Consider the following 17,508-nt stretch of genomic DNA (forward strand, 5'->3'; position numbering starts at 1 on the left):
GAAGGGGTAGTTTTATCACCAAACTACCCCCATAATTACACAGCTGGTGAAGTATGCGTCTATTACATCACGGTACCAAAGGAATTCGGTAAGGATGTCCTTTTATTTTTAATTCATTGTCATATTTCCTTTCAGGGTTAATTTTTCTGTCATTTGATAAACAAGTATTCTAGAGATTAGTGAAATAGTTCATATAAAAGCAAATGAGTTGCATTTAAGTAGCAGGCCTTCCAAACATATCCCACTCAACGTCCATTACAATCCTTTTACCAACGTGATATTAATGCTTACAGTCCCCTCTAGGGTTATGATCCAGAATGATCAGAGAGTATTAATTTGGCTTTCTTCTTAGGTTTCCCAAACATTGTTCTTTCAATTAGTTGTTTTTATGAGCAAGGGAGGATTTCTCATAAAGTAGAGGGTGGGTCAGAACACTGTGTGCGTGTCTGTGCACGAACGGCACGTAAGCAGATCATGATGGAAATCACTGCATCCTTGAGTCAACCTGTAAGTGCTCAGGGATGGAGAAGCAGGCAGAGTCCTGACTATTTCACCTGCTGAACCCTGACTTTCTATCTCCCTCCTAAACATTGCTTCCAATTCCAGCTGATTTTCCAAAATGACTTCATTTCCAGAAGGCCCTTCCCTAGTCGCTCTGCACTTCATTTATCCAATGCTCACTCTCACTCTTGGCCAGGACAATTTATCTGGGATCGGATTCTTTTCTGGAGTAAACCAGATAGTAGCTGTCATCATTTTGAAGACTACTTCCCTCTTTCCAACAGGAAAATCAAAAACGCTACATAGTCAAGGTTTTTATTTATGTCTGAGACAGCAATCACTCACTCTGCATATAAAGCAGGTAAAAATTCTAATGTTAGACGTATTTGAGGTAAAGCATTTTTAACATATGACAAGAAAGTTGTTTGATGGGTAAGAAACTTGTGTGTAGGACACATTATTTTTGTAAACTTCTATTGTGTTATGATTCCCAGGCCTCTTACGAATTTAATGCACACCCTCCCCAGGTCTTGCTGTTCCCTTTGTTAAGATAAATGGACAATAATACTTAAAATGGGTTCTGGATTCCAATTTTTTAAGTTGGACCAAATTCTTTAAAGTCCCTCATTTAACTTCAGCCTTAATTCTGAATTTGAATGAAATAAATTTATTTTTTTACCTAAATGCTCAGCAGTATTCCCCTGATCTTCACAAAAAAGTCTTCTGATCATGGATATGTGAGAAAATATATTTATTACAATGGAATTTAGCAGCCATATTCTATGATTCTAGTTAAATACAAAATATTGTTGTCATCATTACACAATTAAAATTTTTCAGCTAAAAAAGTCGTACTCACATCCTAAATATTGATTATAATTTCCCAATCTGAAAAGTCTAATCACACAAACGATCACATCCTATCTGGCAGAAAGCTTCAGTGTGGAATAACATAGTTATAGTGAATCTTTAATGAATATGCATTCTGTCTCATCCTTTGCTTTCATCCCCCATTCCTTACTCTTTCCTGAGAAATAAACTAATTAAATAATTAATCTCACAGTATTTGTAAGTTCAGGGATGCAAAGATGAAAGGAATCTGGCCCATGTCCCAGGCAGGCTTATGGTGGGGGGTGAGGCAGACGTGCAATCCAGATACTACGGGGTAATGTGATCCTTACCAGGTAGGAAGAGGCTGCTCCCTGTCTGTCAACACAGGCTGAAAATGGGAAGCGATATTATTAATAAGCCAGGTCTTCAGATAACCCAGTTTCCTCTATCTCATCCAAAAGCATAGCCAAGAATTCTTTCTAAAACACAAATCTAAGCAGGTTAGTATCGTGATAAACATTCTTAGTCACTCCTGTTACTTATGGAGCAAAGTGTTTGTTTTCAGGGTGGCCTTTGAGATCCTTGCCACAGGCCTTTGCATTCCAATCTCCCTGTTTGTTTTTTATCCACGGAGTGTTAGCTGAAGTTGACTATTTGCTGCATTTGTCCCCTCCACCATTTTGCTTTTTGTCTTCCATTTGCTGATATAATTTCTTATGTTCCATTCTTCCACGAATCCTTCTTGAAGAACTAGTGACAGTGCCATCCCCACGCCGTGAAGCATTGACGGTTCCCGCGGCTGAAGCCCCATAACCCTTTGTTTGTTCTTCTCATCACATTCTCATGATTTCCGGCAGCAGCGTAGATAGCACTGAACAGCTTTTCTGTCTTGGCAATTGAGTTTGCTCACTGGGGCTGAGTGTGAGTGACGGGTTAGAACCCAGGTGAAGGAGGCTCCTCAAGGAAGACGTTGGGGCCATGTCCAGGATGAGCTGGACATTCTGGCTTCTGACATCTTGTACTCAAAATCCATGTTTGTATTGGACATTACCAAACACGGTCGAGCGTGATAGTCCTGGGACCATGTCAATATCGCCTTCCCTCCTTTTTCCTTAGTTTCTGGTATGAGGTGAATGGCAGCTAAATATTTCTTGAAAAAGAGTAGAAATTATCTATGGATGATTCACTTCTGTGACCCAAGTTTTTGGCCTCCAATATGATAAAAATATAATGAACTTGGGGAGGTGGTGGGTGGATTAGGATCGTATGAGCAAGATCTGTAGAGAAATCATTCAGTCCTCTCCCTCTCTAATTTCTGAAAAAAAGTTTTTAGAGCGTTTCATCTGTTGGGAAAATTCACCTAGCCTACATGCCTTCTTTGTGTTTTTCTCTAGGAAATTATAAAATCTTAAAAGACAAGTTATATTAGATATGTGTGTATGGATTCGGTTACATAAATGTGTGTGTGTGTGTGTGTGTCTATACACACATGGGCACACACACTGTTAGAGTTAGATTCCTTCCGTGATACTAACAAATGATAACAGTAATTCTTTCCATTGGAATTCTGACACACACAACTAGTGCACACACCTCCATTTCTTATTCATAATGGGTTAGAATGATTGTAGTGCAAATCTTACAATAAATAAGAAAAGGATTAGTTGTTCATTGCTTGTAAATATATACCAAATCACAGGTTTTCCTGCATATATAAAGGCCCTCTGTATCATCAATCTGAATACACAGCATCAGTTAAATTTGAAGTCACAAAGTATGTAGTTACGTTTTACTTGGAGGTTGTGTGTTCACACAACTTTCATAACCTGTAGGATAAATGAAATTGTAGAGTGGAAAACAGCAAGGGATTCCTATTATATGCCACAGAATCACGTGTATAAGTCAGTTTGTATGAATACGGCAATGTATTAATGTGAATTTGGCATTATAATAATCTTTTGTGAGGAATTTTAAATTCCTCATCAAATCATCATGGGGTTTGATCCTTTGCTTATTTTTCATTGAATAAAATGTTGCTAAATATTTGAAAATATAGGGAAGCCTTTACAGATATTCTTTTTTTTTTTTTACTGAGACAGAGCCTCACTCTGTTGCCCAGGCTGGAGTGCAGTGGCACAATCTCAGCTCATTACAACATCTGCCTTCCAGGTTCAAGTGATTCTCCTGCCTCACCCTCCGGAGTACCTGGGATTATAGGCACCCACCACCAAGCCCTGCTGATTTTTGTATTTTTAGTGGAAACAGGGTTTCACCATGTTGGCCAGGCTGGTCGCGAACTCCTGACCTGAAGGTGATCCACCTGCCTCAGCTTCCCAAAGTGTTGGGATTACAGGCGTGAGCCACCACATCCAGCCCAGATATTCTTAACGTTGTGTTTATTAAAACAAAAACATTCCTCACTTAATGTTCAAATTTGAAATAAAACAGTATTTTTTCTTTTATTAAACGCCAAAAGTGAAGAAGCAAAGTAAAATAGTTTCGTCAACTGAAAACTTAGAAAGTAGAGAAAATAAGTTAATATTTATTTTTTACCGGATTCTTAGGATAATGATCCTTTGGGGCAATTAATAGATATTCAGTAAAATCAAAAATCTCCATTTTGTTTTCTTAGAGCATCTTGTGCCAACATCCCATCTCTTATTTTTTAGTTGTCTTTGGACAGTTTGCCTATTTCCAGACGGCCCTGAATGATTTGGCAGAATTGTTTGATGGAACCCATGCACAGGCCAGACTTCTCAGCTCGCTCTCGGGGTCTCACTCAGGTAAGTCTTAAAGAATTTTGCCCTTAATTTAGTTTAGAAAGCTAGGAGGATTAATTTTTAGCTTGTGTATTTCTTTTGCTTTGTTTTAATGAATGAGAAATGTAATCATTTTTGAATGTGCGTGTGTGCTTAGAAAAATCTTATTTTAGATGCAAGATCTCAAAAGTGTTCTTATCTCATACATAAAATCACCTGCTTTTATCATCTTACTAAGATTGCAGAAAATATAATATTTATCTCAGTAAAAGGGGCAAAGATCCGAAAAAGAGGGTAGGATAATCAACTATCATCCGTGTTTTTGTATCCCATGTGTCTTAACCTCCCTTCTGGAGCTCAAAACGATTAACATTTCGGTCTAAATCATTCTAAGCCTGTAAATCCTACATAGAGAGACCCATTAATAGCCACACATGTACACATGTTCACATATATACATGCATACATGTATCCACACATGCACACAAACACGCATGAGCCCCATAAAATATGGAATGTTATTTCACAGCTTATTTTTATCCCATTCTTACCGTTAAAATCACATATAGAAATCTGTCTCTAACAAACACTGTATGCACCCAATGCCCTTACTCTAAGTTCTGAATGGTATTCTATCGGTTTAATATAGCACAATTTAACCCCACTTTTAACTGATGACCTACCCTTATTTGTACTGATACATTTTCATCATTTACTAAATCAATTTGGTACCGAGTATATTTACTAATTTGCCTAGTAAATGATATGCATCACAAGCTTTGACCAATTAAGGTTAAGATTTGATTATATTTCCAGGTTTTCACTATTTTATTTTTAACTAAAAGTCTTAAGACCTATGTTTTGTTATTTTCTACCAAGCTTCAATGGTGTAATCTAAGAATGCATCAGAGGATACATGTTAAATATGTTGGTTATTAGTAACACATTGTACTCTGAAAAGCTTATGCCAATTCACACACCTTCCACCACTGCTTGAGACAGACTCTTCCACATTTTATATGTACCTTTATATATTTTTATTTTTATTATTATTATTATTTTGTGAGACAAAGCCTCACTCACTCTGTTGCCCAGGCTAGAGTGCAGTGGCACCATCTTGGCTCACTGCAACCTCCATCTCCCAGATTCAAGCGATTCTCCTGCCTCAGCCTCCTGAATGTCTGGGATTACAGGCACGCACCACCACGCCTGGCTAATTTTTGTATTTTTAGTAGAGACGTGATTTCCCCATGTTGGCCAGGCTGGTCTCAAACTCCTGGCATCAAGTGATCCACCAGCTTCAGCCTCCCAAAGTGCTAGGATTACAGGTGTGAGCCACCGCACCTGGCCTATATGTGCTTTTAAAGGTTAAAAATATACTTCAGAAGGCCTTTTCTGAATCTTTTAATTTTTAAAAAATCATCTTTGGATTCAGTTACTTTTTTAAAAATTTTAAGTAAAATTCTTTTAATTTTAACTAAAATCAAATTAAGGTGATTCTGAGCAAATGATTCACCCTTTACTTCTGTCTCCTCTATTATATGGGCCTACCATTGGTGCTTTCTTCAAAAGAAATCATAAGCGAAATAATGATTATGGTATATTTTAATCAAATGCACTGCCTATTCTTGCCTAGGACAGAGTTTTTAAATCTTTATAAAAACAACATATTTGAGTTTTAAACCACAAAGTGAAAATGTTTTAAAAGTTCAAAAAATAAATGTGAAATTTCAAGTTTATCACCATTTTCCAAAATACTACTGTCCTCCACGGTGCTGTGTGTCTTCTGGATCCCATGTATTGTCTGTGTTTTCATTTCCAGGAGAAACATTGCCTTTGGCTACGTCAAATCAGATTCTGCTCCGATTCAGTGCAAAGAGCGGTGCCTCTGCCAGGGGCTTCCACTTCGTGTATCAAGGTAAAGTCACTCCACATGTCTCCACATGTCACTGTGGTCTTTGCTGATGCTGCTAGTCTCAGACAAAACACTCAAACCATCTCAGTTGCATTTTTGTAATATTTAAGGAGCTGAATGTGTTCGTATGTTTATAATAAAATTATTTAATAAAAATATTACAATTTTTTGACAGTTGAAACTCATATTTCTACTACAAAAACAATAATATCTAATCTATCGGGCACTAGAATGGAATAAATATTGATCATATTACCTTTCTGTAGCTCTTCACATCTCATAAGATGATTTCAAATACAGTATTTTATCTAATTACATATTTTGTAATAGTTTAGATCTTAGTAACAACATAGGAAATATATTTAAAATGCATTATACAGTTTCACATTTTATTATAAAAACTAAGCTTAAATGGAAATTTAACAAAACAAAAAACAAAATATCACGCATGCATCTCTTATCCTAACTAAATACCTATTTTGTGTATGTTTTATTTACTTTTGGTACTTTTACACCTTTATACTTATTTTTTAATTTAAACCTTTTAAAAAATATTTGAGATTGCTCAAAGATTCTGAAAAGTAAATAATTTTCTCCTAATATGTTTCACTTTTGTTTTGCCTTGAAAAAAATGACCACATAAACTGTTCATACATTTTCAGAAGCTTGGAGTCAGTCTTTGGATGGAGCTTGTCATGACTGTAAAGGTTGAGATCTGGAAGAAGTGATCATGTTCAGAGATAAACTGTGTGTTCAAAAAATAAGAAGCAATACTTAGTTTTTCTAGGTCTCGATTTTGTGGGAGGCTGCAGATACTAATGGCCACTATTAAGTATTTTCTTCAGATCTGGAGAAAAATTTTTTCTTAGCAATGGTTTCTTTCCTTTAATAAAGATTCCTCCGGAAAACATTACTGATAATTATTATGTATTTTTTAAAAAGATGGGGTATAACAATGTTATATTATTTATCAATAATTTCTAATCATCTCAAATTGGGAAATTCATGACCTCAAAACAGTTCAGTGTAAAAATCCTTCAGTATTCAGCAGTTAGATAATTTAAAGAGTAATGGGAAGAGAATGAGGATGATGCTTAACAGTTAATCAGGAGACAAAGATCTCTCTGATCCTGTGTAAGTAGCCATTGGATGAATGGAGATGCTAATGCATTAAAAGGAGTTAAGTGGTTATAAGTTACACCTTTTGTTAAAATATAAATAATTACCCAGTAGTTTTTAAAAATGGACTTTATTAGAGAGTGGCCTGTTGAAACAACCCGTCTCTTACTACTTCTAATTTTTTCAAATAAATTCTGGCTTTGCAAAAGCAGAGTCGTGTTTAGACCAAAGTTTGTGAGATGTGTAAAGAAACTGGGCTGCCTGAACATTTTTTCTCCTGGAAACACTCAAGTAACTGACCTTGTCTGCCTTTTTAAGGGGCTTTCTTTGGTTTTTGATAAAGATTATAAAGTCTATCCGATCATCAGACAATATATTGCATGCAAATATCCTGGTGTCTTATATTCAAATGTTGTCCTTGGAAGGCATGTATTTTAAAAATTATGCTTATTTAAAGTAATATGTTTTCATCAAAATGTCAAAGATACGGAAAAGTAGAAAGAAAAGAACATCATTTATAGAGGAAATTTATTTTTCTTGTCCCCAAGAGTATATAATCACTCTAACATCGTCAATATTTTATAAATTTCTAATATACCTCCTTCTCTTGCTTTCCTCCTACTAGTGTATTTTTGCAAAAAATTGAGGTCTTTTTATCAAAACTAAGTTTTTTTTGGAAGTAAAGAACTAGAATCATAGATGCAACTTATAAATTACTCAGTGGGAGTGGTAAAAGTTTTGCATACACATGAAAAGTTAAATTGAACATTGCTTCTTGAAAGACAGTAGTTCCACTGAAGCCTAAAAATTATTTGAACTATATTATATAAAAATATTCTAAACAGTGCTTTCATACACCACTACAGCTTCATTCATTAACAAATTCAGCTTCAAATTGCACAAGACTTTATGATTTCCATGGTTGTAGGATACCTAACCCTTGTTAACAGACGTAGTTCTGTTATAAAGAGCTGGTGGGGACTGCACTGAAAAATGTTTGCAACAGCGTCAGTGTGCAAAAAAACGTGTGTGTGACTCCAGACATGCACAGATCATGGTCTTTAGCCCTCTGCTTCCCACCCCTTATGTAATCATGGTTAGTAATGTGAAGACAGAATTAACGATGATGTTACCATCTTTCTGAACTTGTGAAGCAATGTAAGTCTAGAGGGCTTTTAATGCAGTATTCTAGTTAATCTATGCAAATGCTGGGTTTTTGTGTGTTTTCCACACTGCCGGAGAGCAGAAGGGTTCATTTGGAAAGCATGAGAGAAGAAGGTGTGAGTGAGATCATGGGGTGCCCCAGAGAAGGCTGTTCTGAGTGACCGTTCAGAATGAAACACGGGATAACCCTTCAGCATGGATGTATCCATGGTGAGCCAGCACTTGCCAGGAGCTTCCCTTATCTTTAGTTTGGTGCCGTTGAATGAACGGACATGGTCATTATCTGCTCTCCCAGGAATGCAGTGCTCACAACTCGCTGGTCTCCAGTGATTGAAGGAGCGGTATGGAGACTGAGATGAGTGACCTGCATTACCAACACATTTCAGTGATAATCGAGCACTGTTTGCAGCTGTGGCTCAGGCATGAGTCCTGCCCGCCCAACCTTTCACCCCCCTCTGAATCAGCAACCACTTCCTCACCTGTGATATAATCAAATAGAATTGAGAAGCTAAAGCTATGGTGAGAAGCTGGCATGAAAAGAAATCTAATTATTCCCCTCCTGAAGTATAAGAGTATCTGTAATGGTTTTGTTACAGGAAAGGGGTCCGGATCCAGACCCCAAGGGAGGTTCTTGGGAGTTACGCAAGAAAGAATTTGGGGCGAGTCCACAGAGTAAAGTGAGAGCAAGTTAATTAGGAAAGTTAAGGAATGAAGAATGGCTACTCCATAGAGCAGCGGCGTGGGCCACTCAGCTGCTTATACTTGCTATTATTTCTTGATTGTATGCTAAATGAGGGGTGGTTTATTAGTGAGTTTTCTGGGAAAGCGGTAGACAATTCCTTCAACTAGGGTTTCTCTCCTTTTTAGACCCTTTAGGGTAACTTCTGGCATTGCCATGGCATTTGTAAACTGTCACGGTGCCGGTGGGAGTGTCTTTTAGCATGCTAATACATTATAATTAGTATATAATGAGCAGTGGGGATGACCAGAGGTCACTTTAGTCACCATCTTGGTTTTGGTGGATTTAGGCCGGCTTCTTTAAGGCGTCTTTTTATCAGCAAGGTCTTTGTGACCTATACTTTGTGCCGACCTCCTATCTCATCCTGTGACTTAGAACACCTGACCTCCTGTGAATTTAGCCTAGCACGTCTCAACCTCCTTTTACACAGCCCCTATTGAAGATGGAGTCACTCTGGATCAAACACCTCTGACAGTTTAAATATTCCAAGTCTGAACCATGACTACATTTTTTCCCTGCATTAGCAAGCTTTCTTGAAGACAGGGGAGATACACAATTCTTGCTTTTAAATGTTGAACATGTTCAGCTTTGTACATTTGCTTTTTGGCATCAAGCAGAAAGTGTTTTATACCAGTTTCTTAGCTCCCAGGAATTCCTTGAGTGTTCACAGTGGAGGAGACTCCTGTAGCTTCCCTTCTACTCCCTAAGTTCCCTGGCCTTGTACCGTCAAGCAGGGACTGGCAGGACCTGCATGATTGGCTGTGGTTATACAGGTTTAGGGATTTTGTCATTTCACAGAAAATATATTACACCTAAAATCAACATATTCTTAGACACAATGCAAAAGCTGAACATCACACAAACCGTTTCTTAGTAACTCCAGCACAGTCTGCTTCTTCCAGGATTAAAAGAGGCCATTGATTCTATGCCATTAAGTAATTACATTGCATTTAGAGACTTTGCTTTGGCCCGTAATTCATGTCTTTCAACATTAGAATCGATCTGCCTGAAAACAGAGGCCAAGGGAGGCAGAGCCCACATCCTTCTCTTTCCTGCCTGCTCCAAGGCTCCTGTGGATTTGAGGCAGGGTGGTCACAGCTGCCCATCCTGCCCTGTCTTCTCCCGCATCCCTCTGATGTGCGTGACTGACTGTGACTCAGTAAACCTTCATGTTGGACAGTACCTCATCAATGCTACTTTTTTCAATTGTCTCATATTTATGCCTGGCTGTTTTCATAAAAAGCCTATTTCTGTAATTTGTTTCAACGTAGAATTCAATGCTGCTTTCAGTTCCTTCCAAATCACACACTCACACCAAAATGAGTAAACTGCAAGGATTTACTGTACATTTTAAGGGGAAAAGGAAACCATGTTTCTATATTGAACCCCTTCTGCAGTGTCCAGCTTATAAATGTCTATTGGCCAGGACTTTTTCAAGTCATGTTTCCCGGGTCACCATCTCTAACCTGGGCTCTCCTCTGCCAGGCTCCTCACCTGAAGTAGCACCTGCGCCCCAGGTTCAGGAGCTCAAGGCTTCTTCTTCCAGGGTCTTCTGCTGGAAAGACTCGGTCTCTTTAGCATTCATGGAAATATAGTTAATTAGGCCAGTCGTGGTGGCTCATGCCTGTAATCCTAGCACTTCCGGAGGCCAAGGCAGGCGGATTGTCTGAGCTCCGGAGGTCGAGACCAGCCTGGTTAACATGGCGAAATCCCATCTCTACTAAAAGTACAAAAAAAAAAACATTATTAGCCAAGTGTGGTGGCGTGTGCCTGTAGTCTCAGCTTTTTGAGATGCTGAGGCAGGAGAATTGCTTGAACCTGGGAGATGGAGATTGTAGCAAGCCTAGATCACACCACTGTACTCCACCTTGGGTGACAGAAAGAGACTCCACCTCAAAAATAAAGTAAAATAAAATAAAATAAAATAGTTAATCGAATGGTCTCCTGAAAACATAAACAGAAATATTTTTTTCTCAGTTTGGGTAGGAAAGATGTACATTAAGTGTTTCTTTACTTGAGGTTATTTTTGGGCAGGCAAATACATGTTTTGATTGATTTTCCCTTGGTTTCTTCTTTTTAGATGGCATGAATTATATGGCTTCGTTGGTTTTCCACATCTAAAAACTCACATTTGTATCAAGAGCTTATAAAATGCATATTCTTTGCAAAGAAGAATAAATGTAAAATTTTGCTTGCAATTCAGTGATATATGTTTTAATTCGTTGACTAGTAATGGCTTGTCCAACCTGATTTTTCAACGATGAGAGGGGAGTGATTTTGAGATAGAAAATGTCCCTCAGTCACTACATCAAAAAGAAAACTGCTTCATTTAGGTATTGCAAGTGAGTCCTACGTGCATTCAGATTTATTTTATTATTGTTGTTGTGGTTTTCACATCGACCGTAACAGAGGTGCAGTAAAGGGGCAGCATGTATCTGTAGCTTAGAGCATTTCTGGTTTTGAAGGGTGATCATCATCAAACCTGTCACAATACGCTTCCGGCTTTTCCCGACAGATGTGCACACATTCGCGCTGTTTCCCACTTTCAGCACCTCAAAGCCTCAGAGGAGGACATTCTGCCTCTGAAGAAACATGGTTGTCCGGCCTGAGAAGTCAATCACTTTGCTGATCACCCTCTATTCCAGGCTGGCCTCATTCCTGCTCACTTTTCCACTGGGCTGATTTCAATTTGGCTTCACAGCAGTGTGAAATCTTTACTAAAGGGTAGAGAATGATGACGACAGACAATAGAATTTTTCTCTTGGATGCCGTCTGAAATGTCCAGGTGAAGGGCCAGAGCCAGAGGACTGGCAGGGAGGATGAAGTTACAGAGCACGGTCTGATTTCCACCCACCACCTTCCCAGACATTCCATGGAGCTGTGATGTCTCAATGCCACAGCTTCTCCCTGTCCTACTGTCTCAAATACTTAAAATCGGTCTCCTCACTTTCCAAACTTCTTCCTCTAAAAAACATTCTTCATCAAGTTATCCAGATGCAGGTGTTATTCATTTATTGTCATTTTCCTTGAAAATAGACCACTATGAAGTTCATGAAGAAAGTTAATCGTGACTTGTGTACAAATGACCCTTGGTGCTGTATCTCTCCTCATTTTGGGAACTTGGAAAGATATACCCTGTATCTCTCAAAGATACAAATATGTTTGCATAGCTCTCAAATATATTTGTATAGCTCCCAAATATACAAGAGAGAGATGCAATACCTGAAGCCTCTTAGATAAGTGGAACCTTTGCCATAATAGCAGGTATTTTGTAAGCAATCCAGCATTAAGTAGAAAAACTGGCAATAGTTCTTCATTTTGTGGAAGATCCTTGAGATGATTGTGGAAGCCTCTATGGGATATCTTTTTTTTTCTTCACACCATTTTTCAACTCTAACAAAATACTCAAGCATACAAATATGACACAAATAATTTCAAGAAATATTTTGTTATATGGATTGATCATCCCTAATCTGAATATCCAAAATCCAAAATGCTCCAAAATCTGATATGTTTTCAGCACCAACATGACTCCACAAAGGAAAAATTTCACACCTGACCTCATGTGATGGACGAATCACAATAGAAAATGCAGTCAACCCTTTGTCTCATGCACAAAATTATTTAAAATATTGTATTTGTATTTTAAAATATAAAATATTGTATAAAATGGCTTCCCACCAGAACTTCTCCGTGGTGCCAAAGCACTGCTTCTCGTGCCTCTCTCCAGGCTACATAAATCCATCTGACTCATGACCCATTTAAAGGGCAACTTGTTTTATGGGAAACAATTGAGTAGTAGCCAAACCATAACAAATTACTGTGTTCCATAAACCAGGTCATCATCTTAACAAGGATAAAGCACGTGTAGAAGGTGTATCCGGCTATGTGTATAAGGCATGTATTAGACATAAATGAATTTCATGTTTACACTTGGGTCCCATCCCTAAGATATCTCATTATGTTTCTGCAAATATTCCAAAATCTCTAAGAATTCGAAACCTGAAACACCAAACATTTCAGATAAAGGATACTCGACCTGTAATAGAATATTATAGTTTTCCTGTATTTCGTTTCTAGCTTGGAAAAGAATGATTCTGATAAATCATTAATTATTTTCCACCTCAGTGCTGTTAGAAAGGTAGACACTTTTATTAATTTTGCCTTCTGATAGAAAATATCTCAACACCAAATTGAAACGTCATTTAATCCAAATAAAGTGCCAATTTCCATTTTCATGGAACTGCTTCCCCAGCAGCAGTTACCCAAATCATGTCTGTCGTTGGTTTGATTCAATGGAAAATAAATAAAACAGATTCCAGTGTGTTAGAAAAAGCTTTGGGAAGATAGAAGGGTTATTTTAAGAGAAAATGAGTACACGAGCACATTCAGTTAAAGTGCTGTGCATTTAGGATGAAGAAACACGAGGAATGAGGAGGATAGAATCCCAGAGACAGGACCTAAATACTGTCTTTTCCATTGCAGAGGACAAAAACAAAATACGCAAATTTCAAAGCGCATTACTATTTTCAGAGTTTGCCAATTGAAGTATTTTTTAATCTTAACCCCACACTCCTTTTGACAAACAGGAATGTCTCCTGTAGGTGGTAATTTCTGCCATACAACCTGAATAGTTATCTCACCCACACATTGCACTGATACTCACCTGTCAGTACCCACTATCCAAAGACAAGGAGATACACAGGCGTCATTCCATATACCTGGGTTTTCGCTTGCTGCAAAAATGAAGGCCACCCATTTTGCAGAACCTAGGAAAGTCTCTTCAAGAGAGAAGTGGAGGGGCTTGCTATTTTTTCATTTTTTATTTTATTTATTTTTTTTGGAGACAGAGTCTCATTCTGTCGCCCAGGCTGGAGTGCAGTGGTGCGATCTTGGCTCACTGCAACTTATGCCTCCCAGGTAGAAGCGATTCTCCTGCCTCAGACTCCCGAGCAGCTGGGATTACAGACATGTGGCACCATGCCCAGCTAATTTTTGTATTTTTAGTAGAGATGGGGTTTCACCCTTTTGGCCAGGCTGGCCTCGAACTCTCAACCTCAAGTGATCCACCCTCCTTGGCCTCCCAAAGTGCTGGGATTACAGGTGTGAGCCACTGCACCCCGTCGAGGCTTGTTAAGATTTGAGCTCATCCTAGGTGACTTTAGGGAGGACTAAATGCAACATGATGGCACGTGGAGCAGGTGTTCTCATTAGAAAATCTACCCTCCCAACTATAAACACAGTGCTGTAGAGGAGATCTCCAGGGCGTACTCATTTTATGAAAATGAACCTTTATACCCGCTCAACACTTACTTCCCGTTTTCCTGTTCCCCAGCCCGCAGTAACTACCATTGTAAAGCTGTGTGGTTCTATGAGTGCCACTACTTTAGATCTCCCCATAGAAGTAGAATCATAAGGCTAAATGATGAGTTAATGGGTGCAGGAAATCAACATGGCACATGGATACATATGTAACAAACCTGCACATTGTGCACATGTACCCTAAAACCCTAAAGTATAATAAAAAAAAAATTATGGAAAAAAAAAAAAAAGAAGTAGAATCATAAGGTATTCGTCCTTCTGTGTCTGCTTATTTGCTTATTTCATTTAGCACGATGTCCTCAAGGTTCATCCGTGTTATCACAAATAGCAGAATTTCTTCTTTTATCTGCTCCACGTTTTCTTTTTTTTTTTTTTTTTTGGGGGACGGGGTTCGGTCTGTCGCCCGGAGGCTGGGGCCGGTGGCGGGGGTTCGGCTCACTGCAAGCTCCGCCTCCCGGGTTCACGCCATTCTCCTGCCTCAGCCTCACCGAGTAGCTGGGACTACAGGCGCCCGCCACCACGCCCGGCTAATTTTTTGTATTTTTAGTAGAGACGGGGTTTCACCGTGGTCTCGATCTCCTGACCTCGTGATCCGCCCGCCTCGGCCTCCCAAAGTGCTGGGATTACAAGCGTGAGCCACCGCGCCCGGCCTCCACGTTTTCTTTATCTGTTCATCTGATGATGGACATTTAGGTTGTTTGCACATCTAGACTATTTTGAAGAATGCTACAATGAATGTGAGAGTACCGATATTTCTTTGGGATCCCAATTTGAATTCCTTTAGATAAGCATACACAAGTGGGATTGCTGGATCTGATGGTAGTTTAAGATTTTTATTACATCACAATGGCCATATTGTAACAAATCCTTCATATGGTAGCTTTTCTCATTAGACTCTGAGGCCTGTGAGGACAAGTACACATGGTTAGTCATCTCATTATCACTAGCAGGACGATTAAATGTAATTGTCTGAATATCAATCAGTCCTCATAAGGCACTGAGTCTTTTTACGCCGTTTTCGTCATCTGAAGTGAGGACACTGAGATGGTCCTGAGGACGAAGTACACTTGGGAACGTGCTCCTCAAATCATTCTCTATAGCGATTGATGGAGGTGTTATTAAAGTCTCTGTCTGCATCAGCTCTCCTTGGTCCCATCTTAAACCCACCTTCCACACAACGTCTTGGCTTGCTGATGGAGATACAGATGACTGTGTTCTGTACTTTGCTTCTAGCTGTTCCTCGTACCAGTGACACCCAATGCAGCTCTGTCCCCGAGCCCAGATACGGAAGGAGAATTGGTTCTGAGTTTTCGGCAGGCTCCATCGTCCGATTCGAGTGCAACCCAGGATACCTGCTTCAGGGTTCCACGGCGCTCCACTGCCAGTCCGTGCCCAATGCCTTGGCACAGTGGAATGACACGATTCCCAGTTGTGTGGGTAAGTAGTGTTCTTAAGCGGCAATCGCGGGCATGGGGCTGCCCACCAGAACTGTGTGGTGGTGCCAAAGAGTTACTTCTCGTGTTTCTATCCAGGCTACGTAAATCCATCTGGCTCATGACCCATTTAAAGGGCAATTTGTTTCATGGGAAATAATTGAGTTAGTAGCCAAACCCCCAAAATTATTGTGTTTCATAAAACAACTCATCATCTTAACAAGGATAAAGCATGTTTCCCTTCTCCATATTTATGAAGTAGGCCATCAACTCTAAAGTCATGGGTATAGAACATAATCTCGTTTTGGGAAAAAATCATTATCATGTTGATTTGGTATACTACTTGTGTAACGTCCTTTTAATAAATTGGTGCTGATCAATGTTTGAAAAGTAATAGGGAAATGCAGGCTGAATAACAATGACCTTGTTAATTATAGTTTACCTGCTTCATTTTGTGTGGAAAACTCTACCGCGATCATGATTAGCACTTGAATCATTTGTACATTTTAAGCACCTCTTCTCTTGAATTTGCTCATAAATCCCATTAATATCATTTGGAGATGCATGTCTGCATGGAGAAGAGAAGACTCTGCCAAGGTCCTTCAATTATAGTAGGTAAATTATTCTAAACAGAATTCACTTTAGAGATGCCATCATTAGACACTGTCCCTTCTTAGAGAACTTGGATAGATTTATTTATAGACTCAAGATCTATAACTGAGTAGCATAACAGGTAATAATCAATTATATTGCTAATTTAAAAGAGAATATACTAAATTTTACCTTGGCTAAAAAGGCCATTTAACGTATCATTGTTCATGCACATTTTCTCTTGCTGTCTAGTCACACGGTAAAAGAAAACTGCATGCCAAGTTAACACTGTCCCACAGCCCTTTATTTCATCACATATGGTTCTGTCTTTTAGTACCCTGCAGTGGCAATTTCACTCAACGAAGAGGTACAATCCTGTCCCCTGGCTACCCTGAGCCATACGGAAACAACTTGAACTGTATATGGAAGATCATAGTTACGGAGGGCTCGGGAATTCAGGTTAGTCCTTGAAGTCCACGGTCTACAGCAGGGCTCAGCTGGGGTCCATGGGCTCCCTTCTTTCATTCTTTTGTTCTGTCTTTCTTTCCATCTCTCTCTCTTTCCCGCTCTGTTTTTTTCCTTTTATATTGGTTATTTTAAATACATAGACTATACTCTGTTTCCCTTTTCTTAGTATTTCTACAAAATATTTCTAACCATGTTTCTATATTTTGAATAAATATAATCAATTTTTTAGAATAAAAACCATCAAAAGTACCATTTGTAGAAATTGTTCTTTCAGCCGGGCACAGTGGCTCATACCTGTAATCCCAGCACTTTCGGAGGCCAAGACAGGCGGATCACTTGAGGTCAGGAGTTCAAAACTAGCCTGGCCAAGATGGTGAAACCCTGTCTCTACTAAAAATACAAAAACTAGCGAAGTGTGGTAGTATATGCCTGTAATCCTAGTTGCTAGGGATACTGAGGCAGGGGAATTGCTTGAACCGGGGAGGCAGAGGTTGCAGGGAACCAAGATCGCACCATTGCACTCAAGCCTGGGTGACAGAGCAAGACTCCATCTCAAAAAAAAAAAAAAAAAAAGAAAAAAATTGTTCTTTCATGGTTTGTTTTTTTAAATTTTGCCATATAGATAGATAGATAGATAGATAGGTAGATAGATAGACAGATAGATAG

The 17,508-nt window shown here is 38.9% G+C and overlaps 1 protein-coding gene across 1 annotated transcript in view; it reads left to right on the forward strand.

Moving 5' to 3' along the window:
* The window catches only part of CSMD1 (CUB and Sushi multiple domains 1), a 2,040,038-nt gene that overhangs the window by 1,770,306 nt on the left and 252,224 nt on the right, over positions 1-17,508 (forward strand). Inside the window, exons 32-36 of the mRNA XM_032158987.2 lie at positions 1-88; positions 4,002-4,115; positions 5,914-6,009; positions 15,584-15,787; positions 16,709-16,833. The exon at positions 1-88 is cut by the window's left edge and continues 1 nt beyond it. Coding sequence (XP_032014878.1) covers positions 1-88; positions 4,002-4,115; positions 5,914-6,009; positions 15,584-15,787; positions 16,709-16,833 — 627 coding nt within the window. The remainder of the gene's footprint in view (positions 89-4,001; positions 4,116-5,913; positions 6,010-15,583; positions 15,788-16,708; positions 16,834-17,508) is intronic.

Source organism: Hylobates moloch, unplaced genomic scaffold (assembly GCF_009828535.3).
Source record: "Hylobates moloch isolate HMO894 unplaced genomic scaffold, HMol_V3 SCAFFOLD_8, whole genome shotgun sequence".
NCBI classification, from domain to species: Eukaryota; Metazoa; Chordata; class Mammalia; order Primates; family Hylobatidae; genus Hylobates; species Hylobates moloch.